Below are 25,272 nucleotides of genomic sequence, written 5' to 3' on the forward strand. Positions count from 1 at the left end.
GCTCTCGGATTAGGCTGTCAATGCACTTGGTACACACACCCCTTTTTAACAAGTGTTCTATATCTCACGCGCCCCTAGGAAGCCCGCCAGTAGCATTCTGAACCATTCGGACGCGCAACCTTCCATGTTCATTGATTCTCAAGTGGTTACAGAGTCGTGTAAAGTTTGTACTATGTCCCCTTCCTGAGTGGCAATCAGCACATCTTAGCCTTAAAAAAAATACACGGTGTGTTTTAAAACGCAAGACTCTTTTAAGTCGATTATTGAAGAGGCCTCTCTGGACACTTGCTGTATCTCGGGGGAGAGGAAGGGCTGCAATAAACCCCGGGTAATGCTCAACCATGCCAGGTGGTGGAGTACATCTGCGCGGGTCACGGCGCTACACATCTTCCCTCCCTCCTCAGCTGCTGCTATCACAGCAGAACTTCTACACTTTCCTTCCTTTTGGCACAAACCAGCTCAGCAGGCGGCTGTTACTCTTTCCAAGTCTCTATCCACATAGTTCTAATGCCCAGTCTTCTCCAACACCAACCTCGCCAACCCCTCGCTCTCGCCCCAACCCTGAACTCCGATTCCCATGGTGCCTTGCGAACGTCACGAGCCAGTTTCCGGTGGCGCGTGGTTTCCGGCTCGGATCGGAACCTGGAGTCCGGATTTCATCCGGGTGTGAACATTCCAAAAGCAGGTAATGGAGTCCCCCCGCCTTTCGGCCCGCTGCTCCCTCGTTGCCAGGAGCCGCCCTTGCCTCTCGCTCGGGACTCTCCGCCGCCGGTCTTCCTTCCAGCTTTAGGGGCTGTCCAGGGCGGCGCGGCGGTCCCCGGTCCGTCCACGGCGCCGCCTGCTTCCTCCCCTCCGTCCCACTGTTCTCCTCCACGCCGCCTGTTCTTTGTTACAGGCAGGAGCTGCCTGCGGCCGCGCGGCATAAAGGGGGCGAGGCGGATCCGAGGCAAAACCCGGCGGAGCCGCTCCCGGAACCCCGGCCCGGTTCAGGCAGTCGGCCGCCTCCCTCGGCGGCGCGGAGCGGACAGGCTTGCCTGTCGTCGCCACTGCTGTCCTGGGCTGCGGTTCCCTCCCGCCCTTTCCTTCTCCAAGCCCGCGCCAGACCTGGGAGGGGCAGTTTCTGTATGAGGGAGAGAATGGGCACCGCAAGAGGAGCCGCCCTGCTGGGGTTGGGCTTGGCCTGTGCTTTTGGCTTTTTCAGGTGGAGAACAAAGCGCCTCTGAGCTCCTTTCCTTGTCACCGTCTCTGCGCTTCATGCGCGGCTGGCAAATGGAAAGGCAAGGCAAGGCAGGCGCTCCTTGCGAGGGTGTATGTGTGAAGGTTGCCCGCTCAATGCTGCAGCCATCCGGAGAGATGGGAGATTGTGTAAAATCCACAGGAAGCGCTTTCTCACATCGTGCCCTCTCTGGTGGACAAGGAGCCGTCTATTTGCTCCTTTTATGCCACATACACAAGGTCACACCCCCAGACCTTGAAGTAATTCGGTATAACAAACATGCCCTTTCTTTGTAACCACATTATCCCAGTGCGACTAGTTTCCCAACTTCAGGCATAAACAAACTACAATGAAACATTTTTTTTAAAAAAAAATAAACTTTCATCATTCTTCGTTGCTAGCCACTATCGTGAAGTACACAAGGTATAAGACCTTGCTTATTATGCATAATTTATATTTTAAATATTAAAGACATGCTTGAGTCACATTTTCCATTTCCTAATCTATTTAGCAACAAAGAGTAGTATTAGAACAGATTTTCTTCTGGGCTGGCAAAGACTTGTTAGCTAGGCAGATACATCTCATGGCATACGTTACTCTTTCTTACATTTTTACAAGATTCTAGTTTAAGTTTTGTGGGTCATATCCATGTTTGAAAATAAATCCAGATGTAATGTGATAACTGAGCTTAACTGGTTTTGATAAAAGGATAATGAGTAGAGATGGTCTACCAAAAGGAGCTGTGCTAATTGGGGGCATTTTCTGACCTGTTTGCCTGTATTGAGGCCACATCTTACTATATTCTGGAAAAATATTACTACACATGTCAGAAAGAAACTAATGTGTGAAATGACACAATTTATGTGTGGCTTGTAAGAACCTCAAGAATGGAATTAAGGGTAGGATTACTATTAATGTCCTTTTATATTTGGGATGGGGGTGCTTTTTGTTTCCAATTTGATTTTTTCCCCTTATTGATACTTGCTTGCACTCTTACTTTTGGTGACATTCTCAGTGTGATGTCATGGGGTGTTTTCAAGGAGAAATGCTGATTTCCATAGTACATTTATTTTTTCCACACATAGTCACATCCTGCTAAGGAAGTTAATTATGCTTGTTTGTTGAAGAGATTTCATTGTTAAAGGGTGCTGACAATTGATGCATTCAACTGCAAGATGCATGGATAACATTGTAATTATGGTCCTAAAACATTCTTGGAGCCAGTGAAGTTCAGGTACTACAGGCCCATTTAAGATGACAAAAATGCTGCAGAATAATCACATACAGAATTAAAATTAAGATTACAGTGTTAAATAAGTAAGCAAAATACAATACCGGAAAGTGATGTTCTTGTTTTCTTCCACAAATTCAGGTATAAATTCATTTGTTAATCTGCTGGTAGTCTTTTTTGTCCTCCCATTTTTGGTGTGAATAAATCAAATTTGCTGGTATCTCTAATCGTGCAAATGTTTGTGCATATTTATTTCTGCTAAAATCTCATCAGGTTACAGGATTGGCTCTGGACTGTTGCTCAGTGTCAGATCTCTGCATTTTCCCAGCTATACTCAAATATTATCTCACACTTTGATACTTCTGACACTCCTTTTTTGTATTTATTAGATCTGCTTCCTCTCCTATTTTGCCCAGAGAACAGTGTACCAATTAGCTGATTACTGCAAGCAATTATCTGTTCGACTGGTGCTATTTTTGAAATCATGTAGCCTTGATTATTTATATTCTTGCAAAACAAAGGAAGTGCAATAAATATTATCAATTGTACAGTATATCTGAATTTTTCCACTAAACCAAACTAAACTAAATTAAGACATTAAAAATATCAAAAATCAAACCATTCTACTAATAGCAGTTGTAAGAGGTAAAAATGGCCACAGATGTAGAAATATTGCAGGTAGGTGTAAAATGTATTAACTCTGCTTTTGTCAACATGTCAATTTGTGACATAACTTGTAGACTTGTCTAGTGCAATGTTTTTTCTGTCTCCTTTCTTTTGCTATCACTTGGTTCAATCAGGATTTATTCTCATGTTGTACCACTTGGGAGCCTAGATACAAGAGGAAGGTGGAGGCCAAAACACAGTTAAAGGCAGTCTCCTTTTCCTGGCCATGTCTTGTCTCTTCTCCAGCACTGGCAGTAGATTAGGAACTAAGGCAGATATGTGGAACTTTTGGGCTTTTAGATGTTGCTGAACTACAAGGTCCATCAGCCCCAGCAAAAATGTCCAATAGCCATGGATGATGGGAGCTGCAGTTAAGCAACATCTGGAGGGCCAAAGGTTCCCCACACCTGAACTGAAGAGAACTCTTGGATTTGGCCAAAGTACTATTTAGTCCAGCCTTGTGCTTATAACATTGCCCAACTTGATACTTTGGGGAAGCCAGCAGGGGTGGGGGGGCTTTCCAGTGTTTTGCACCGCCTGCAGCATGTACGACTATCTGTCTGTTGGACAGAAGTTGTGGGTGTGCTCTCGGTGCAATGAGCTCCTGGCTCTCCGGGAACAACTTCATTTCCTTGAGGCCAAGGTGGCGGACCTGGAAAAGCTGAGAGAGGCAGAGAGGTGTGTGGAGGAGGCCTTCAGGGACATTATAGCTGTGTCCCACTCCAAGGATGATAGCTCTTCTGCTATCATGGAGAACGATGGTCTCAGGGAAGGAGAGCATCCAGCTGAGGAAGAGGGAAACGATCCCTTAGGAGGGACCCATTCCTTGGGGGATGAGCAGCTGTCCTCTCGTGCTGAGGATATATCTCCAGGGGGTGGAGGGATCCTTGTAGTGGGTGATTCAATCATTAGGAACATAGACAGTGGGGTGTGTGATGGGCGTGTAGACCGCAAGGTGATTTCCCTGCCTGGTGCGAAGGTTGCGGATATCGCCCGTCGTTTAGATAGTTTGGTAGACAGTGCTGGGGAGGAGTCAGTGGTCATGGTGCATGTTGGCACCAACGACATGGGGAAATGCAGCCGTGAGGTCCTGGAAGCAAAATTTAGGTTGCTAGGTAGGATGCTGAAAGCCAGGACCTCCAAGGTGGCTTTCTCTGAAATGCTACCGGTTCCACGCGCAGGACCAGCCAGACAGGCACAGCTTTGCAGTCTCAATGCGTGGATGAGACGATGGTGTCGGGTGGAAGGGTTTGGATTTGTTAGGCACTGGGGAACATTTTGGGACAAGCCGGGCCTGTACAAAAGGGACGGGCTCCACTTGAACCAGAATGGAACCAGACTGCTGGCACTTAAAATTAAAAAGGTGGCACAGCAGCTTTTAAACTGACTGAGGAGGGAAACCCGACAGGAGCTGAGGAAGGTCCGGTTCGGAGTAAACCTCCCCCCTGGGATAAAAACCAAAAAAATGATGAAATTTTAAAAGGGGTGGGCCTAGAAGTAGGCATTGTGAGAGCAGGGGCACAGGATATAAATTCAGAAGAGCAAAATTACTACAGGCCAAACCACAAGCGCCAAAGACACTTGAAGAGAGACACTGCTTACAAGTGCCTGTATGATAATGCTAGGAGCCTCCGAACCAAGATGGGAGAACTGGAGTGCTTGGTCTTAGAGAAGAGCATTGATATAGTGAGCATAACAGAGACCTGGTGGAATGGAGAAAACCAGTGGGATACGGTTATCCCTGGATATAAACTATATCGGAAGGACAGGGAAGGACGTATTGGTGGCGGAATCGCTCTATACGTGAAAGAAGGCATTGAATCCAGCAAGCTCGAAACCCCAAAAGAGGCGGACTCCTCCACAGAATCGTTGTGGGTGGTGATACCATGCCCCAGGAGGGTTTTAATTCTGGGGACGATAGATCAGGGCGACCTTGAGATGAGATATGAAATTGAGGAAGCATCCAAACTAGGAAATGTGGTAGTAATGGGTGACTTCAACTACCCGGACATAGACTGGCTGCATATGTGTTCCAGTCATGACAAAGAAGCAAAGTTTCTAGATATTCTAAATGACTATTCCCTAGACCAGTTGGTCATGGAACCGACCAGAGGGACGGCAACCCTGGACTTAATCCTCAGTGGGGACCGGGACCTGGTGCAAGATGTAAGTGTTGTTGAACCGATTGGGAGCAGTGACCACAGCGCTATTAAATTAAACATACATGTAACTGGCCAATTGCCAAGAAAATCCAACACGGTCACATTTGACTTCAAGAGAGGAAACTTCACAAAAATGAGGGGATTGGTAAAAAGAAAGCTGAAAAACAAAGTCCAGAGGGTCACATCACTCGAAAATGCTTGGAAGTTGTTTGAAAACACTATATTAGAAGCTCAACTGGAGTGCATACCGCAGATCAGAAAAGGTACCACCAGGGCCAAGAAGATGCCAGCATGGTTAACGAGCAAAGTCAAGGAAGCTCTTAGAGGCAAAAAGTCTTCCTTCAGAAAATGGAAGTCTGGTCCAAATGAAGAAAATAAAAAAGAACACAAACTCTGGCAAAAGAAATGCAAGAAGACAATAAGGGATGCTAAAAAAGAATTTGAGGAGCACATTGCTAAGAACATAAAAACCAACAACAAAAAATTCTATAAATACATTCAAAGCAGGAGACCATCTAGGGAGACAATTGGACCCTTGGATGATAAGGGAGTCAACGGTGTACTAAAGAACGATAAGGAGATTGCAGAGAAGCTAAATGAATTCTTTGCATCTGTCTTCACAGTGGAAGATATAGGGCAGATCCCTGAACCTGAACTAACATTTGCAGGAAGGGATTCTGAGGAACTGAGACAAATAGTGGTAACGAGAGAGGAAGTTCTAGGCTTAATGGACAATATAAAAACTGACAAATCACCGGGCCCGGATGGCATCCACCCGAGAGTTCTCAAAGAACTCAAATGTGAAATTGCTGATCTGCTAACTAAAATATGTAACTTGTCCCTTGGGTCCTCCTCCGTGCCTGAGGACTGGAAAGTGGCAAATGTAACGCCAATCTTCAAAAAGGGATCCAGAGGGGATCCCGGAAATTACAGGCCAGTTAGCTTAACTTCTGTCCCTGGAAAACTGGTAGAAAGTTTTTTTTTTTCAATAATTTTTATTCAAATTTTCATAAAACAAACAAAACAAAATCAAAAAACATTCAAAGACAAAAAACAAAACAAAACAAAAATGATTAAACAGTAAAATAAAATGTTGACTTCCGATTTGTTGCAGATCAGTTATAGGTCTACAATATATAACAATCCTGTCTCTTAAATTATATTATAAAATCACTTTCCTCCAGTAGTTATCTTAGTTAATCATCAAATCTCATAAACATTACTTTATTCTTTCCACAAAAAGTCAAAGAGAGGTTTCAATTCTTTGAGAAATATATCTTATCAATTTTTCTCCAAATAAGCATGTCGATTAATCCATCTAATTCAAATCTGTTAGGTCCAATAATTTCAATAGCCGTTCTTCCATTATCAATGTTAATTCCATCTTCCATCTTCAATAATCCTGTTAAGTTCAGTAATTTCAATAGCCATTCTTCCATTATCAGTATCCCATAATAATCAAATAAGCATGTCAATCAATCCATCTAATTCAAATCTATTAGGTCCAATAATTTCAATAGCCATTCTTCCATTATCAGTATCCCATAATAATCTTGTTGTCATAACCATAGTCCAAATAAACATATAGATTAATCCATCTCATCAAATCTGTTAGGTCCAATAATTTCAATAGCCATTCTTCCAATATCAATATTAATTCCATCTTCCATAGTCCTGTTAAGTCCAGTAATTTCAGTGTCCATTCTTCCATTATCAGTATCCCATAATAATCTTGCTGTCATAGCCATAGTCATATAATAAGAGTCTGATGGGAATTTCCTTTATCACAAATATTTCCTTGCCATCAATTCTGAATATGTTGCTGAAATATTGTTGTGAAGTCATATCTCTGTTCTTTTTTACAAAATGCACTGACTCATCTCTTGAGAATTTTTCCATTGTCACATATCTGTAGTTAATTCCATAGATTTTTTCTATGTCAAGCTCCATCACATCATTCCAGTCCAAAAAATTATCCAAGACATTGATAACTTTATCTCTAATATCTTCATTAATTTCTTCAGAGACAACGTTGAATTCCAAACAGTAAACTTTGTTTCTAATATCCATAGACTCCAGATCTTTTTCCAATTCCACATTTGTTCCAATCTCCAGGGCTTGTATCTTCCCTTTAATTTTTCTTTTCTCATCTCTAATCTCATCTCTCACAAGATCCCCTATTTCTTTAAGCTCCTGCGTCATTTTGCCCAATTCAATTTTCATCTCCTTTCTACCCTGTCTCAGGGTTTGTTTCGTTATCTCAATCTCATCCATTATTTTCTGAAACATAATTACTTCCAGATTCTCAGCCACTTTCTTGATTGCCATTCTTAAAACCACGAAAAAAAACAAAAAACCACTTCTTATTTCAGCAACAATTGGGTTAAAATTCCAGGCTTGATGACATCACAGTGTAAACAGAACAGCCTACCTTATCTCTTATATGTTCAGGAATACAAAACAAATTTAGTTCCCAGCATCAAAACAATTAGTGACGTCGTGAACAAGCAGATTTGTCAAAATGAAATAGACCAAAAAGAAAATAGTCCCAGACATATAATATTCCAAAGTTCATAAATCAAATTTATTTATTTTTTTTCTCCTCGGAATAGAAATCCCTCTTCCGTTTATATCTTTAGAATGCACTTCCAGGACAGCTTTTTGCAATAAAAATAAAAATAAGCTTTTTCGATTTCTTTCCTCCTTAATTTCGTGAATAACAGAGAAGAGTTAAAACTCACCCAGAAATTCTTTATAGCTGATTCATTGACAAATCTCTTTTTGCTGCAGCAATTTAAGCCAAGTGAAAAAGAAAATAGAAAGAAGGATGCTTGCCTGTTAAAGTCCGTTTTTCTTTGGAGAAAAGATAAACGTGTCGCATTAATCAGTTAGAGCTTGTTGGAAGTCCGTCCGGCATTGTTGGCTGAACCTTCTCTCATAAATTAATGAAATCCAGTCCTCCCAATAAAAACAGGCTTTTGTGGTTAATCTCTACGTTTCTCCCTGCCCGGGAGAAAATCTTTACCAGTCAAAAAGAACGTTCTGACTGATTTTAGAACTGAAAAAGCTTCTTCTGAGACGAAAGCTCGTCTCAACAAGCAGGCACAAGCGAAGTCATCCTTCCCGGAAGTCAAAAACTGGTAGAAAGTATTATTAAAGCTAGATTAACTAAGCACATAGAAGAACAAGCCTTGCTGAAGCAGAGCCAGCATGGCTTCTCAAGGGAAAGTCCTGTCTCAATAACCTATTAGAATTCTTTGAGAGTGTCAACAAGCATATAGATAGAGGTGATCCAGTGGACATAGTGTACTTAGACTTTCAAAAAGCGTTTGACAAGGTACCTCACCAAAGACTTCTGGGGAAGCTTAGCAGTCATGGAATAAGAGGAGAGGTCCTCTTGTGGATAAGGAATTGGTTAAGAAGCAGAAAGCAGAGAGTAGGAATAAACGGACAGTTCTCCCAATGGAGGGCTGTAGAAAGTGGAGTCCCTCAAGGATCGGTATTGGGACCTGTACTTTTCAACTTGTTCATTAATGACCTAGAATTAGGAGTGAGCAGTGAAGTGGCCAAGTTTGCTGACGACACTCAATTGTTCAGGGTTGTTAAAACAAAGAGGGATTGCGAAGAGCTCCAAAAAGACCTCTCCAAACTGAGTGAATGGGCGGAAAAATGCAAATGCAATTCAATATAAACAAGTGTAAAATTATGCATATTGGAGCAAAAAATCTTAATTTCACATATACGCTCATGGGGTCTGAACTGGCGGTGACCCACCAGGAGAGAGACCTCGGGGTTGTAGTGGACAGCACAATGAAAATGTCGACCCAGTGTGCGGCAGCTGTGAAAAAGGCAAATTCCATGCTAGCGATAATTAGGAAAGGTATTGAAAATAAAACAGCCGATATCATAATGCCGTTGTGTAAATCTATGGTGCGGCCGCATTTGGAATACTATGTACAGTTCTGGTCGCCTCATCTCAAAAAGGATATTCTAGTGTTGGAAAAGGTTCAGAAGAGGGCAACCAGAATGATCAAGGGGATGGAGCGACTCCCTTACGAGGAAAGGTTGCAGCATTTGGGGCTTTTTAGTTTAGAGAAAAGGCGGGTCAGAGGAGACATGATAGAAGTGTATAAAATTATGCATGGCATTGAGAAAGTGGATAGAGAAAAGTTCTTCTCCCTCTCTCATAATACTAGAACTCGTGGACATTCAAAGAAGCTGAATGTTGGAAGATTCAGGACAGACAAAAGGAAGTACTTCTTTACTCAGCGCATAGTTAAACTATGGAATTTGCTCCCACAAGATGCAGTAATGGCCACCAGCTTGGATGGCTTTAAAAGAAGATTAGACAAATTCATGGAGGACAGGGCTATCAATGGCTACTAGCTGTGATGGCTGTGCTCTGCCACCCTAGTCAGAGGCAGCATGCTTCTGAAAACCAGTTGCCGGAAGCCTCAGGAGGGGAGAGTGTTCTTGCACTCGGGTCCTGCTTGCGGGCTTCCCCCAGGCACCTGGTTGGCCACTGTTAGAACAGGATGCTGGACTAGATGGGCCACTGGCCTGATCCAGCAGGCTCTTCTTATGTTCTTATGTTCTTAAGTTGACAAGCAGGGTGTAAAGGTAGCAGCCCTCCACTGTTTGTCCCCAGCATCTGATAATATAGAATACTTTTGAATGTGGAGGTTCTATTTAGCTATCATGGCTGTTAGGCATTAAGATAATAGCCTCTGAATTTATCTAATCACCTTTTAAACCATCTAAGGTAGTTTTTTATGGGTTCCTTCACAAGCGATCTTCGCTGACTTCCCATACGTATCCACACTCCCACAAAAGTGCACCAGCTTCTGATCCTACAGCTGATTGATTATTTGTTACAAAAATTTAATAGGTTAGTCTTAAGTATGGAGGCTGCCAGAGCAGTTTTCATAGTGCTAAAAAAACACCCTCAAAGAATCAGATCATATGATGACGAACAGCCAGCAGAACAGCAGTAACATCATAAAATAGTAACAGATTCATATTGCAGTTCTAAAAACAATTTACAGCTCTAATGTCGGGATAACAGAGTTAAGAAAGACTTTACTTGTAACATATAAGATATACAATTGAAATTATTTATTCGCAAATCTAAAACACACACGAGAGAAAGTAGTGTTTCCAAACAGCCAGAATTGGTTGTACCTGCCCAGTGGGCATACATGTTGTGGAAAGCATGTTTGCTGCCACGTAAAACTGTGAAGCATCTATTATTCATGCAGTCCCAATAGCTATTTGGAGAAATCACCTGTGCCCCATAGATCTTCAGAGGTAGCTGGTGAATACCATACTAACCACATGTTCATTCTAGGTAATTAATCCAAACTGAACTGCCAGGGTTCTTTATGCCTCCAAGTAAATGAACTGCATGTAGGGTTAAAATCTCTGTATTTCAATTATTTCCATCAATCAATTTTAATTTGTTTAGACGGAAATAATTGAAATACAGAGGTTTTCTCATTTTGTAGTTTGTCTTTCCATAACCAAAAGCTAAGGAGCCACCCTAAAAAACACCATGACACTTTCCTTGCTTGCCTTTTCTGCATTTGGGAGGGTTTTCCCCCTACAAAACTCCCAAATACCAATTTTTGCCTTTCTCGGTTGTTATCTATCACAGTTACCTGAGACTGCATATAATTTTAAAGCAAAATCTGTTGTTTCTGAATCTATCAGATTGAAGGCTTAGAAGTAGTGAATGATGGATGGGGAGGGTGGAAATTTGAGTGAGCAGCATACTTTGCAGTGAGTGCAAAGTTGGAAATATAAAGTTGAGCTATTACTTATTTGTATATTTGTACACTTCAGATTGTGTTGCCACCCTAAACCCCAAATATCTCCTCAAAGTAGAATGAGTAAATCCCAGTTGTGCTCAATTTGGCATAAGAAAGCTGACTCTAACCCTTCTACAGCAAGTAGCTTTTCTTGGGCTACTGCTAGCCTTCATTTTGTTAGTAGCAGCACACGCTATTCATTGGACTAGTTTGCATGTCATGATGTGAAAAACCATGGCTAAGAGAGGCTCACAGCTGCTCCCTGGTCCTTTTTGCTGCCATACTGCACAGAGCTAAGCCAACCTGAGCTGTACATAGCTGTAATTATTGGTTACAGGTCATAGATAGTCTAGAGAGAACTTAACCACAAGCCAAGGTTTGGATGGCACACTAAGCCAAACTTTGGCTTAGTTCAGTGTGGTGCAGCAGCAAAATAGCAAGATGAGTAAAGAATTTATCAAGGCAGATTAGGGTCATTGGGATAAAGTAACGGTAATCAAAGAATGGTTCAATGAAGTAATATGTGTTTCTAAATCTACACAATACTTACATTGGTGTTACTCAGAACTACAATATCGCTAACATATAAGCTATGTGTACCATTGCTAGGAACTACCATTCCTCGTTATTGTGCAGAGGATTGTTAAGGCAAGAACATTAGTGGATTATGACAAGGCTGTAGCTCAGTGGCAGAGCAGCTGGAATTTCCAGGTAGGGCTGGGACTGGCCCCTGTCTGAAACCCTGGAGCGCTGCTCCCAGTCGTTGTAGACAGTACTGACCAATGGTCTGGCTTGATCGAAGGCAGCTTCCTACATTCCTTTAATTTTGTGAGTCCTATTCTGTTTATAAATTTAGGAGAAATCCATATCCTTAAAACTCCAATTGAATGTAACATGGGTCCTGATTGCATACAGCCTCTTTAAAGCATTTTTGTTTGTATTTATGAGTCCATATAACACTGAGGGTGAGCATTTTGCTATGAAATGCTTAAGTGTCTTTTTGGTATCTTTGTCTCTTCTGTTTTGACAGGTTTCTGAAATGGCAAAAGATGGCAGCAAGGAGGCCATGCTTATATGTAAGTATCCAAGAATACCTCTGTATTCAGTATGCCTCTGAATACCAGTTGCTGGGGAACAAGAGAAAGTGGGGCTATTGCACTTGGAATGTCGTGCTTTAGGCTCTTTTCACCTCTCCTCTGTTCAGAACAGATGGGGCAGTGGGTGTCCTATCCTGCCATGCAATGTAGGAGAGGCTGAGCCAGTGCAAACAGGAACTGAGCAGGAAGAGCAAACTTGCATTGCGGATGTTTATGGGATATTTAGTGAGAACTTTCTGGCTGCCATAGGAGGTACTGGTGGGCACAAATGCAAGCCGACCTGAGGGGGTAAGATACAGGATTTACATCAAAGATGAAGCAAGAATTTTCTCACATAAGTATTCACATGTGGGCATGATGTTCAAAAAGACATACACATAGGCCCATATTGCACTGTGCAATCACAGGTTTTATCTGGGATATCAACTGTGCAGTCTGGGCCTACACACAGGGGATCTTATACGTGAACGCCCTTTCAAACAGTACACCCATGCATTGATGTCTGGTGGTGTCAGAGTGCGTTGGCAGAGAGTGAAGATAGTTTTACTCCCATGGTAGAGCAATCTATGTAAGGTTCTTGTAAGGGAGTGAGGGTGCACCAGAGAGGAGTTTGGTAGGATCAGACATGTATATGTTTGGAATATGCACGTTTGCAGTTTGGTGGGAAGCAACTGAGTAACCTTGTCTGTAGGAGGATTCTTATTTGCTGTGGGATTCTTCCCACCTATCTGAGCTAGAATTTAAGTGACGTGGAGAAGGCAACTGATACCATGGCATCCATGACTTCGAGCAGTCTCATTTTCCAAGCCAAACAATTTGTCTTGCTGTAATATAGCTGAACTTATGCAATGGAAATGATGCTGTTCCATGCTTTTTCTTCATGCAGCATCACAATTAATAAATACCGAGGGGTTAGAACATAGCTAATAGCTTTGCAGATGCCCGCAAAGCTGACATCTGTGATGCTTTTTTCTTTTTTACCAGCAAGCTAAGCTGGTGTGCCTGAGACAAGACTCATAAATTACAGATTGACTTGAGAAGGAGCTATAGGGACATCATTAGGGAGCAGTAAGGTGCAATGGTGTAGGTTTAAAAGCAGAAAATCAGGAGTTAGAAATTATGTTCAATTTGTAACTGTGCTGCTGACTTGGGTTAAATGGCTATACCATGTGATGATAGTTTTGCCTGCATACCATGTCAGTTCATGTTCTGCATAAGCTGTGTTGGTATAGATCGTACATTTGAATAAGTGAAATGTAAGATGGGAGGTAACCTCCCTTCGTGCAAAATAGAAGTAATCTTGGGCTTATGTTATGGGTGGGATCCAAAGAAGAAACATGCAAGCATGGCGGAGAATGAAATATGCAGCAGAGCTTTTCTAGGTTTGCCCTGGTAGTTATTACAGGGCACGGTAAATCAAACCTTGGTTTAGTGAAACCATGCTGTGCAGGCTCCTGGAGATGAGCTTGCAGCCACTTTGTTCCTCCCTTTTTTTGCTGCTGTACCACACTGAGCTGAGCCATGGCTTTAAAGGGGGATTAGACAAATTCACGTAGGGTATCAGTGTCTACTAGCCATGATAGTTATGTTCTTCCTCCACTGTCGGAGCCAGTATGCTTCTGAGTACCAGTTGTTAGGAATCACAAGTGGGGAGAGGACTCTTGCACCCAGGTCCTTACGGGCTTCCCAGAGGCATCTGGTTGGCCACTGTGAGAATGGGATGCTGGCCTAGATGGCCTTTGGCCTGATCCAACAGGGATCTTCTTATGTTCTTGTTTGGGTTAGTGTACAAACTGGGGCTCATGGCTAAGCTCCCTAATAGGACATTGGAACATAGGAAGCTGCCTTATACAAAGTCAGAACATTGTTCCATCAACTTGGTATTGCCTACACTGACTGGCAGCGGCTCTCCAGGAGTTGAGACTGGAGTTTCTCCCAACCCTAACTGGAGATGTCAGGGTTTGAACCTGGGACCTTTTGCATGCAAACCACATGCTCTGCCACTGAGCTACATCTCCTGTCCAACCACAAACTATAAAAAAAAGGTTTCAGCAGGGAGGAGCAAAGCAGGTGCGAACTCCTCTTTGGGAGCCTACAGGCTTGTGCAGTCTCACTAAGGCAAGTGCGACATGTCAACAAGGCTACTGTTGCTTAGAGGCCTGAGGCTCAGTTAGAAATAAGGATCTGGATTCAGCTTAAGCTTAGTAGATGTAGGTTTTTATTCTAAAAGTTCCTTGCATACAACCACGGGCTGACTAGCGTTCTTCCTCCCAGAAATCTCCTTGCCCTGCCAGTCCTGTGTCTGTGCTTAGACCAGGACATTTTGAAAGTTCTGGCCTGGATCAAGGAATGGATCTGCAGAAATAGTAGACCTACTGTGACAAAAAACAGCCAGTAAAGCTGTGGCTATTCATGCAGTTCACTCCTAGACATGATACTTGCTCCTTCTTTGCAAGTTGGTCTAATTGTGATGCCTCTTAGTTGTTGTAATAGCCTTTACTTTAAACAGTGGTGATAAAAATAACTTCAAGTAATCTTACTATTCCCCAGTGAAAGATGCTGCAAATATATGTATAACATCTAAAGGAAAGCAAATCAAATTGTGCACACATTGATTCCGAAAATGTTAATATTATTTTCCAGCCAAAATCAATTATGCTAAGTGTTGCTGCCAAAATCAGTTATACCAAGTGTTACTTCTCCTTGTTCTAAGAAACATTTCTCAGCTGATAAAACTATATTTTAAAACATTTATTCAAAGCATGTTTTCTTTGAGAATTTTCCAGATCCTGTTATAGTCTGATAACAGAAGTGCCATTTTATCCCTGTTTGTCCTTGAGATGAGTTGTACTATACTGTTGATTCACCTGAGTACATGGCCACTGAGTTGTTAAATTTCACAGTAGTTGGAATAAGCGTGAAGGGGCTTGGATTTCTCCATGGATACTTACTAGCAAAGGGATGAGAAAGAAATCTGTTCTCTTTTTTTTCTGCTTTCAGGGTGTGAAGATTGTAATCAGCATCATGATTCTGAATGTCCAGAACTGGGCCCAGTGGTGACAGTCAAAGATTCCTTTGTGTTAAGTAGGGCAAGGTAAGGCAACTTTTGCTCTGTTGGCTTGTTTGTTTTTAAAGTAAATGCAGCCAGGTTGGCAGCGTAAAAGGGAACCCTCTGTTCTCACTGGATTTTTATTTTGCTTTTGGTACTGCATTTCGAAGTAGTAATGCTTATAGTCTTGGAGAACTTACCTGCATCTTACTCTAAATGTCTGCTGCAAGTTCTCATTCTATAATATTTTCAGTAGCAAGTGAAGATGGTGTGCCATTTAGTCTTGTCAGCCAGAGCAGATACTAAGGCTAGAGCATCCCTGTTACCGCCACCTTTTCTTGGAGGTAGAGGATAGCTTCCAGCATTTACCCCAGTGAGAGAGAAAAGCAGGGCTGATCACCACTGTGTGGATGGTGCACGTGGATTGCATAATGTGGACACAAAGAGGGAACTTACAAACCGCCCAGTTTAGGACGAGGAGTTGTAGCCAATTAAGTCACTGCACAAGCGGAGCAACTTCTTTTTGCATAATGGAACTTCCCCTTCTCCCTCCCTCCCCATTATGATCTGGGGACTCCTCTCAGCCTTCCAGAGCAGATTTGTGGGGGTGCAGGAGGAAGAGAGAAGGGAAGTTCCCCTGTGTGAGCAGAAGTAGTTGCGTGAGAGCAAATACTTCATTGGATATTGGTTTGGAAGCATGAATATGCCCTGGCAACAGTTCCTTTGTTAAGCAAAGGACACAGTCCTTAGGCAGAAGATCAGTTTTCCCTGCATTCATTGGTGGTGTTACTAAATTGTCAAAAAGAGAACAACTTGGGGTGAAGATCTGTTTATTAGGTAACCTAATCACCTTTAGTGATACTTTTTGAATTAGTATTGCTATATATAAATATATGTAATGTCTGATGTGCCTCACAGACTTTATTTTCACAGTAGGTATGTGAGATAGTTTCATATAAATTTTATACCATTAAATTAAATTTGAGACCTAGGGTCACTTCAGATTGTAGATTTCTGACATGAAAAGAACTTTAATGTAGGTGAAAGCTTGTGTAGTTCTACACATGGTTTCATGTCCTTTCCCAGATGGAAGTGCTTGTTGGGGAGGGACCATGGCTCTTGTGATCAAGCACATGCTCCACATGCAGATGATCCCAATTTCAATCCCTGGCATTTTTTAAAAAAGGATCAAGTAGCATGTGATGGGAAAGGGCTCTGCCTGGATAGCCACTGCCAATCAGAGAAAACAATATGGGGCTAAATGGACAAATATTCTGACCTGGTATAAGGCAGCATCCTATGTTCCTGTAGAAAAATAATAATTTTTGAAGTGGTCCAAAGAGAGAGCAATTACCACTGATTAGAGAGGGATCTGAACACATGCATAGGTGATTACCCACACTGAAATAACCATGCAATAGTGTAGAAGAAGGGTCATGTGGTTTTTCATTATTTTAATTATTCTGTCAGTGTAGCAGGTATATATAAGAATCTCTCCCTTGCACTTGATAGCATTTGCTGATTTTGCCACTGAGGAGCAAGGACTCAATTCTTCCCTCTGTGGATGTTAGACTGAATTCTTTTCTCTGTGGATGGTTGCAGATCTGTGGTAGAATCAACTCATTTATGGATTGTCTTGATAAGCTCAAAATTTTAATTTCTTAGGTCATCCCTTCCCTCCAACCTGGAGATCAGGCAAGTAGAAGATGGGATGGAAGGCATTTTCGCAGTAACTCAGTTGGTGAAGCGTACCCAGTTTGGCCCCTTTGAATCCAAGAGAGTTGCCAAAATAGAAAAGGAGTCAGCATTTCCATTAAAGGTACAGTGATGCTGTGTTTAGGTTACTGATAATGTGATGGCACTAACAGATAGAGCAGCCAGACTCTACCATTGTCTAAAGGTGTATTTATTTCATTAAGTCATTTTCTCTCTCTTGCGCACACACACATACACAGTGGCCTTTTCGTTACCAGGAGCTGAAGCTATAAAGTTTTGTTTGCATGACATGCATTGTAGTTCATCTGCTAACTTTCAAAGAGTGGAGTTGGGCAACCAAGATGTGCTGATGCTGGCAGACATCATATGGTGGAGAACCAAGAAGAACAACAAAGATTCTTATGGCACTTTAGAGACTAACAAATTTATTACGACATAGGCTTTCATGGACTACAGTCCACTTCATAAAATGCATTAAGTGTTGTCCTGAGCTGCAGATATATAAACACATGATTTGGAGAAGTTGTAAACAGTGAGAGTAGAGGTAAATGGAATGTGTATATAACCTGTAACTAGGATAGCACCTCATGCATGTAATGATGTAGACCGTTATGCCATTATGCCATAATACTGTTATTAGTCTTTAAAGTGCCACAAAACTCTTCATTGCTTTTGCTGCAACAGACTAACACAACTTCTTCTCTAGAAAGCAGAACAAGGTTATCCAAATGTTCCAAAGTATAATGGACTTTCTGCAACCTACAGCCGATTCTGTAACAAGTACGACTCCAATTTCCATATTCAGAGACAGTCTACCCAGGAGCAGCACCAGACATGAGTGGGTCCTTGGGCACCAGATTGCCCCGGGCCAATGTTGTCATACTTCCCACATTCCCTCCTGATGCAGGCGGCACATGCTTAAATAGGCCTGCCTGCCCCACCTACCTCCTCTGCCAGTGTGCTGTGTGCACACACCTGCCATCACCCAAGACAGAGGCAGGGGGGCAACCTTGCCGCAATCTCGGATGATGGTAGGCACATGTGCAGCGTGCTGATGTGGCGACGCAGGAGGTAGGTGAGGCGGGCGCACCTATTTAAACCCATACCACCTGCATTGGTATCCATGGCAACATCAGGTTGCTAGGCCCCGCAACCCAACACGGCCGCAGATTGCGGAGCGGAAGCTCCACCCTCCCAGCCTAAGGAGGGGCCCTTCAAGCCATGACTACAGCGCCAAATGCAACCTCCACTTTCAGCAGAAATCAGCTCCGCTCTGGAGCTCCAGCATGGAGCTGATCCCAGTGGGGCTTGCATTTGGCACCCACTGTAAGACTCTGTTCCTCTGCCATCAGGTTTGTATTCAATCGGGAATGCACTTTAAGACTCCTGATTGTTCCTTTGCAGCTGCAGCATTACCTGTCCCATACTGATGGGGTGGATGGGCATGGCTGTGGGAAAACTGTCTCATGGGTCAAATTAGGATCCCTGGAGGATCTGACATGGCCCTTGCACTAGACATTCCCCATGCCTGCAATAAAGATTTCAGCAGATCTATGAAGTCAGGGGTGTGAAAAATATGGTAAGATAGGGCGCAAAGCAAAAATAAAAAAGGATGACAGTATGACATAGGCAGCTACGAAGCAGAAACTTGCTGATTGTTTAGGCCAAAGAAAATGATGGGATCTAAGAAGCATTTAGATATAAAAGTCAGGCCAAATTCATATTAAGTTGCCACTTTTCATAGTAGTGTGAAAGCCACGTTCTAATGGCTTCCACAGGTGTCACTATAGTTATGTCTAGATGAAAGGCAAGGCATATTGTAGTAAAAAATGCATTCTTATGTGTACTGTTATTTATTCATTGATCATTAATGAGAAGTTTATCTTCAGTATTTGCATGGGTGTCTATTAGGTTTTTCAGAAGGATGATCCTCCGGTGTATTTTGATACTTCTAATGAAGATGATTGTAACTGGATGATGATGGTGAGACCAGCCAACCAATACGAGCACCAGAACCTGTCTGCCTTCCAGCATGATAATGACATTTACTTCACTACTTCCCGGGACATCCCACCGGGAACTGAGTTAAGAGTATGGTACGCAGCTTTCTATGCCAAAAAAATGGAGAAGCCCGTTCTAAAGCAAGTTACTAGCATTGCCAATGGTACGTTTGGTTGCTTAGTTATTTTAACTACACCAAAAAATGTTCTGACTTCAGTTTTTCTCTGTGGGGTTTATTTCATGCAAATTTCTCCCCCACATTAAAAAAAACCCTGATAGAATCTCTGTTCTGGTTCATGCATTGCCAAGCTGCCAATTACACATAGCTGTATGCTTCCTTTGATTGATGTTTTCTACTTTTACATAGAAAGCAGGCCTCCAAGGCTGTAAATTTCAGCAGAGGCACACCAGCAACAGAGGAGGTTCTTTAACACTTTCCTTTTCAGCTTCTTTGTGATCAAAATGTCATACATCTCTCTTTGTCTCCCCCTCCCCACAAAAAAGGAGACTGCTTTCTGTTTCAAATTGAGGAAATTTAAGAAAGAGAACATCTGAGAAAAGCTATACATGTCTGCTGTGTAGTTTGGCCCTAAGGGCTTTCTGTGTAGTAGAGGAACAGGCATCCTCCAATCCCATCCAGCATTAAGGTGATCTTAAAATGTTAGTGTGCACTGTATAAAACAGTGAATTATGTACCACATTACAGTACAATTCCTGTAATCTGATATAACAATTTCTAGTTACCCAAATCAATGGCTTGTTTTGCTATGTTGCCATATAATTGCAGGGCTGTGTAATCAGCCCTGACTGAATGATTGAAATTGAGAGTTTCTGATATTCTGTTCTCCTTTGAGATAGAAATTGGAACCTAATGCCTATCAACCCATATGCAAAACATGAGGACAGACTTCAGGTAGAAAAAGTATGCAGCCTGCATTTAAATCATTTGAATTGTAACAAGCACACTATAACAAAAGTTATTAAACTAAGTAGAATGGAGGTGGTTCTGGACATTGACTAAGAAAGTTTCAAGTGCCCCTCATATATAGACAATATATATTGTCTATAGGGCAAGAGATGTGTTGGCTCCTGGCATTGTAACAATAATGTAGTTAGTAGAAAAATAAACTAATGGAAACATTGTATCTCTGATAGATGTGTGCTTAGTTGTAATGGAATGTGACCAAGAGGGAAACAAAATTGCTTCAAAGCCTCCCTGTTCTGGCAGCACTTTTTCTCTCAAGAAATTAAAACTCTCACGGCCTAAACTTTCAGGTACGGAAACTCTTTTTGTCGCTTTTGTTCACACACTATATAATGGCGCTCTAATCAGCTGTTACAGTGTTTGCCTGTGATGACACAGATGGCAAAATCTGATGTATGTTAGTGTTTTGGATGAGTCTGATCTCTCTCTGATGGGTACCAAAGAGAAGGTTTAAACCAGTGACTTTTCATTATCCTTTTTGCTCCTCCATTTAGGAAAACATAGATCTTCATCCCAACATACTTGTTTGCTATGAACTGATCAGGATGCTTTTGTATGCCCCTCATATTCTATATCTGAAATGTCTAGCCCAGGCCTCTGGCCTTCCATATGTTGCTGGACCACAGTTCCCATCACCCCGACCACTGGCCGTGCTGGCTGGGGCTGATGGGAGTTGTAGTCCAACAACATGTGTAGGGCCACAGGTTCCCCACCCCTAGTGTAGAATTCGCCACTCTGTTTTTTAAGATATTAAGTCTTTGATTTTTGTTTGTTATGACCTAGTGAGCACTCTAGAAAGTAGTGAGCCTCTTGAAGCAGAGTCCAGCCAATTAACATGTTCCAGTAGGGATGGGAAACCTTTTGCCCTGCAGATGTCATTGGACACCATCTGGAGGGTCACAGGTTCCCCATCCATTTGTTAGTATGCTCAGTGCTAACTAATTTCCAAGAATCTCAGCTGCTGACAAGAAAGAGAAAGACTGTTAAAGCCCACAGATCCATAGGCATGCTTTTAAATGCTGGATGTGTTTGTTTATCTTAAGATCACAGCTACAGAGGTGTGATTTGGTTTGGGTTTTTTTTAAGATTGCATTTGAAAAGCTTGTTTCTACCCCTCTTGCCTTAGACTGAGTGGAGAACCTGAAGCTCAGGGACCAAGTGTAGCCTTCCAGGCCTCTCTGTGTGAGCTTTGGGACTGTCCCCAGACCACACACCTCACTGGTCCTGCTCCACACTCTTGACAAGTGCTTTTGCCTGGCTGGAACTTAGCTTGGAACTGTGATAATTCACCCCTGCCTGCCGGAGATGGAGAAATGGGGGAGAGATATAGAAACCTCTGACTTTTGTGCGGTTGCAGTATACCCTATAATAAATAATAATAATAATTTAATTTGTGGGTCGCCTATCTGGCCAATGCCCACTCTAGGCGACGTACAATTTAACAACAATACATTACATCATAATAAAATACATCATAAAATACAATATAACAATAAAACAATAAAACAGTTCCAGTACAGAGTAGTAGGCTATTGGTCGTAAAAATTTAACCCTCCCCGTAAGTCCCAAAGGCCTGTCTGAAGAGCCAGGTCTTCAAAGCTTGGCGGAATACATTCAGGGAAGGGGCATGTCGAAGGTCATACGGGAGGGAGTTCCAGAGAGTGGGGGCCGCCACTGAAAATGCCCTCTCTCTTGTCCTCGCCAACCTAGCTGTTTTAGTTGCCGGGATTGAGAGAAGGTCCTGTGTGGCTGATCTTGTTGGGCGGCATGGTTGGTGGCGCTGGAGGCGCTCCATCAGATAAACTGGGCCGAGACCGTATAGGGATTTAAAGGTTAATACCAACACCTTGAATTGGGCCCGGAAAATAACTGGGAGCCGGTGTAGGTCGAACAACACTGGGGTGGTGTGTTCCCGGCGGCGACAGTTTGTAAGTAGTCGAGCCGCAGCATTTTGTATAAGTTGTAATTTCCGGACCGTTTTCAAGGGTAACCCCACGTACAGCGCATTACAGTAATCCAACCTAGAGGTGACCAGGGCATGTACCACCAGTGGGAGCTGATGAGCAGGAAGATAGGGCTGCAGTCTACGAATGAGGTGTAATTGATACCAAGCTGCCCGGCTCACTGCCGAAATCTGAGCCTCCATGGACAGCTTGGAATCAAGAACAACCCCAAGGCTGCAGACCTGGTCCTTCAGGGGCAATTTCACCCCGTCGAACACCAGGTCAACATCTCCCAGCCTTCCCTTGTCTCCCACGAGTAGCACCTCAGTCTTACCAGGATTCAACTTCAGCCTGTTCCTTCCCATCCATCCACTCACGGATTCCAGGCACTTGGACATGGTCTCCACAGCAGACTCTGGTGAAGATTTAAACGAGAGATAGAGCTGAGTGTCATCCGCATATTGGTGACACTGCAGCCCAAATCTCCTGATGATTGTCCCCAGCGGCTTCATATAGATATTAAATAGCATGGGAGAGAGGACAGAGCTCTGTGGCACACCACAATTGAGAGCCAAGGGTCTGAAACCTCCTCCCCCAATGCTACCTGTTGATGCCTGTCGGTAAAACAGTAAGAGTCACATCCATTGCCCCACCCACTTTTGTCTCTGGCTGTGCCCACCCTTGGCATCCGGTCCCCAGAAGGTTGCCCATGAGGGAATGTGGCCCTCAGCTGAAAAAGGTTCCCCCCTCCTGTTTTTAAAGATAAAATGAGAAAACATGCAGCTACTTCCCCCTATATAGCAGCAGCTTGAGGGTGCTTTGATACTGATTTGATGTGATGTACTCCTGGTGTTGAAGTGAATTGGGAAACCCTTGCTCATTGTGGGTTCTGTGTGTGCCTTAGTGTACCCGGAGAATTTTGGATCAGGATCAGTGTGTCTTAACAAGGATATATGATTTCCACAACTGAAATACAGAGGCATACTGCCTCTTAGAATCATAGAATCATAGAATAGTAGAATTGGAAGGGGCCTATAAGGTCATCAAGTCCAACCCCCTGCTCAATGCAGGAATCCAAATCAAAGCCCAACAGATGGCTGTCCAGCTGCCTCTTGAATGCCTTCATTGTCGGAGAGCCCACTACCTCTCTAGGTAATTGGTTCCATTGACGTATGGCTCTAACAGTTAGGAAGTTTTTCCTGATGTTCAGTCAAAACCTGGCTTCCTACAACTTGAGCCCATTATTCCATGTCCTGCACTCTGGGACGATCGAGGAGAGATCCCAGCCCTCCTCTATGTGACAACCTTTCATGTACTTGAAGAGTGCTATCATATCTCCTCTCAGTCTTCTCTTCTCCAGGCAAAACATGCCCAGTTCTTTCAGTCTCTCCTCATAGGGCTTTGCTTCCAGCCCCCGATCATCCTTATTGCCCTCCTCTGAACCTGTTCCAGTTTGTCCGCATCTTTCTCGAAGTGTGGAGACCAGAACTGGATGCAGTACTCAGGATGAGGCCTAACCAGTGCTGAATAGAGGGGAACTAATACTTCATGCAATTTGGAAACTATACTTCTGTTAATGCAGCCTAAATATAGCATTTGCCTTTTTTGCAGCCACATCTCATTGTTGGCTCTTGTACCATTTTTGGCCTGATCCATGTTCTTATATGCAAGATTAAATAAAATTCAAGAATCTTGACTTGATTAGGCTCCAGATGTTCATATTATTTTTAATTCTAATTCTGCTGTCTGCACAAACCCAAATATGTCATTTTTCTTTTTTAAAAATTTGTTTTATTAAAGTAGTTACAACCTGTGTTTCCTTCTACCAATGTGGTTTACAAAATTAATAAAATACAACACAGAAGAAACAGCAAGAGAGAAAAGAAATAAGTCACACTAACATTTATTTATTTATTAAATGTATTAAGTGTCTATCCCACCTGTCCTCCCAAAAGAGCCCAGCAACAAAACAGTTTAAAAGCAGCTGCAATCAAAACTATCATAAAGCATAATAAAAGCTGGGGGAGGGGGGAATACCAGAGTCAAAAACAGAAGGATTATGTAGGTAATATGGTAGGTAGCAATAAAAATCCATGGCAAGGGAATGAGCAAGAGTTTCCCAGCACTACCTTCTTTTCAAAAGAGCTTTGTAAGGGTGCCCATCAATAAGGGACATTATTGCTGCCACAGAGTTTTGCTGTTTGACTCTCTTAGCAGGCTGTTTAAGTTGCTTCTTAGCATTGAAACAGGATTAATCAAAACATGGAGCACCATTTTTTTTGCCCTACATGCCATTTAATGTATGTAAATTGAGTGTGGTTATATTTCCTATGCAAATCCATATGTATATATTGTCTTGATATGCATAATTTAATTTTTTGAATTTGAATTTCCCTCATTTAGAACTTGGGTTTCCATGTCACAAAACTTTGGGGCTTGTTCTAGTTATTGCATCTTGGGAAACTGGAATTAAGAGCCACAGTTCAGAGTACTACACAGTTAGCTCCATATACACAACAGGGCTTTGGGCTTGTGTTTCTCAAACCAGTTCAAAACACTGTTAAAATGAAGGTGCTTGTACTATGGCATAAGGGACTGCTGTTCTCAAAAAGGATCAAAACTCTTGGTACTTTCCTCTCCTGCCCCTGTACCCCATTCCAAATCTGCTCAGAAAGTTCCCCCAACCTTCCTAAATAGATTTGCAGACTGCATGAAGGAAGAGAGGAATGAGAAATACAAGCAGAAATCTGTTCCGCTTGTGCACAGGCAGCAATGGATACTTCCCCAGCTTATTGTCTACAATTTGTATTGAATCGAGCACGTGCACGCACACTTTAAAAATGGAAGACTGTAGGTGATAAATTCATAAGAAAATATTTTCAGAATACTTCAGATCACATATTATGAACTTGTACTTGTACTTGTTTATTTACCATCATAGACCCACAAGAGAAACAAAAAAATGCAAAATACAATAAAAAACCAAGGGTACAATATACAGTATACAATATGGCTTAGTACAAAAGCGCGGCATAAGCACAGGTCTGGCTATACGGTTATGAAGGAGTATTAATAGAAGTACGCTTCTGCTGGGCCACCTGTACAAATTTGGCTACTTGAATGGTAGTTTCTTTATCCAATCCAGAAAGCAAGTGAGCAACAATAGCTTCGGGCGTATTATGGCTCAGTTTCTCCAATATTGGACCAAGAAACTTCATGCGGATCTGAGAGTACAAGGGACAATAAAGAAAAGTATGTTGAAGAGTTTCTATGCTACCAGCACCACACGGGCAAACTCGAAGTTCGTATGGAACCCCCCTAAACCTCCCTTCCATTACCGCAGAGTTTAGGGAGTTGAACCTGGCCTTAGAAAAGGCTGAGCGTAGTTTAGGGATAGTA

The 25,272-nt window shown here is 42.6% G+C and overlaps 1 protein-coding gene across 3 annotated transcripts in view; it reads left to right on the top strand.

Annotated features, from left to right (window-relative positions):
- The first annotated feature begins 599 nt into the window (after positions 1-599).
- The window catches only part of PRDM15 (PR/SET domain 15), a 73,841-nt gene continuing 49,168 nt past the window's right edge, over positions 600-25,272 (top strand). For all 3 annotated transcript variants that reach the window (XM_061627592.1, XM_061627590.1, XM_061627591.1), the window contains exons 1-6: positions 600-685; positions 12,113-12,158; positions 15,180-15,273; positions 16,894-17,047; positions 18,856-19,108; positions 20,101-20,220. In XM_061627592.1, coding sequence (XP_061483576.1) covers positions 12,122-12,158; positions 15,180-15,273; positions 16,894-17,047; positions 18,856-19,108; positions 20,101-20,220 — 658 coding nt within the window. In that variant the 5' untranslated portion in view covers positions 600-685; positions 12,113-12,121. The remainder of the gene's footprint in view (positions 686-12,112; positions 12,159-15,179; positions 15,274-16,893; positions 17,048-18,855; positions 19,109-20,100; positions 20,221-25,272) is intronic.

The sequence above is a fragment of the Rhineura floridana genome, chromosome 5, assembly GCF_030035675.1.
Source record: "Rhineura floridana isolate rRhiFlo1 chromosome 5, rRhiFlo1.hap2, whole genome shotgun sequence".
Classification (NCBI taxonomy): domain Eukaryota; kingdom Metazoa; phylum Chordata; class Lepidosauria; order Squamata; family Rhineuridae; genus Rhineura; species Rhineura floridana.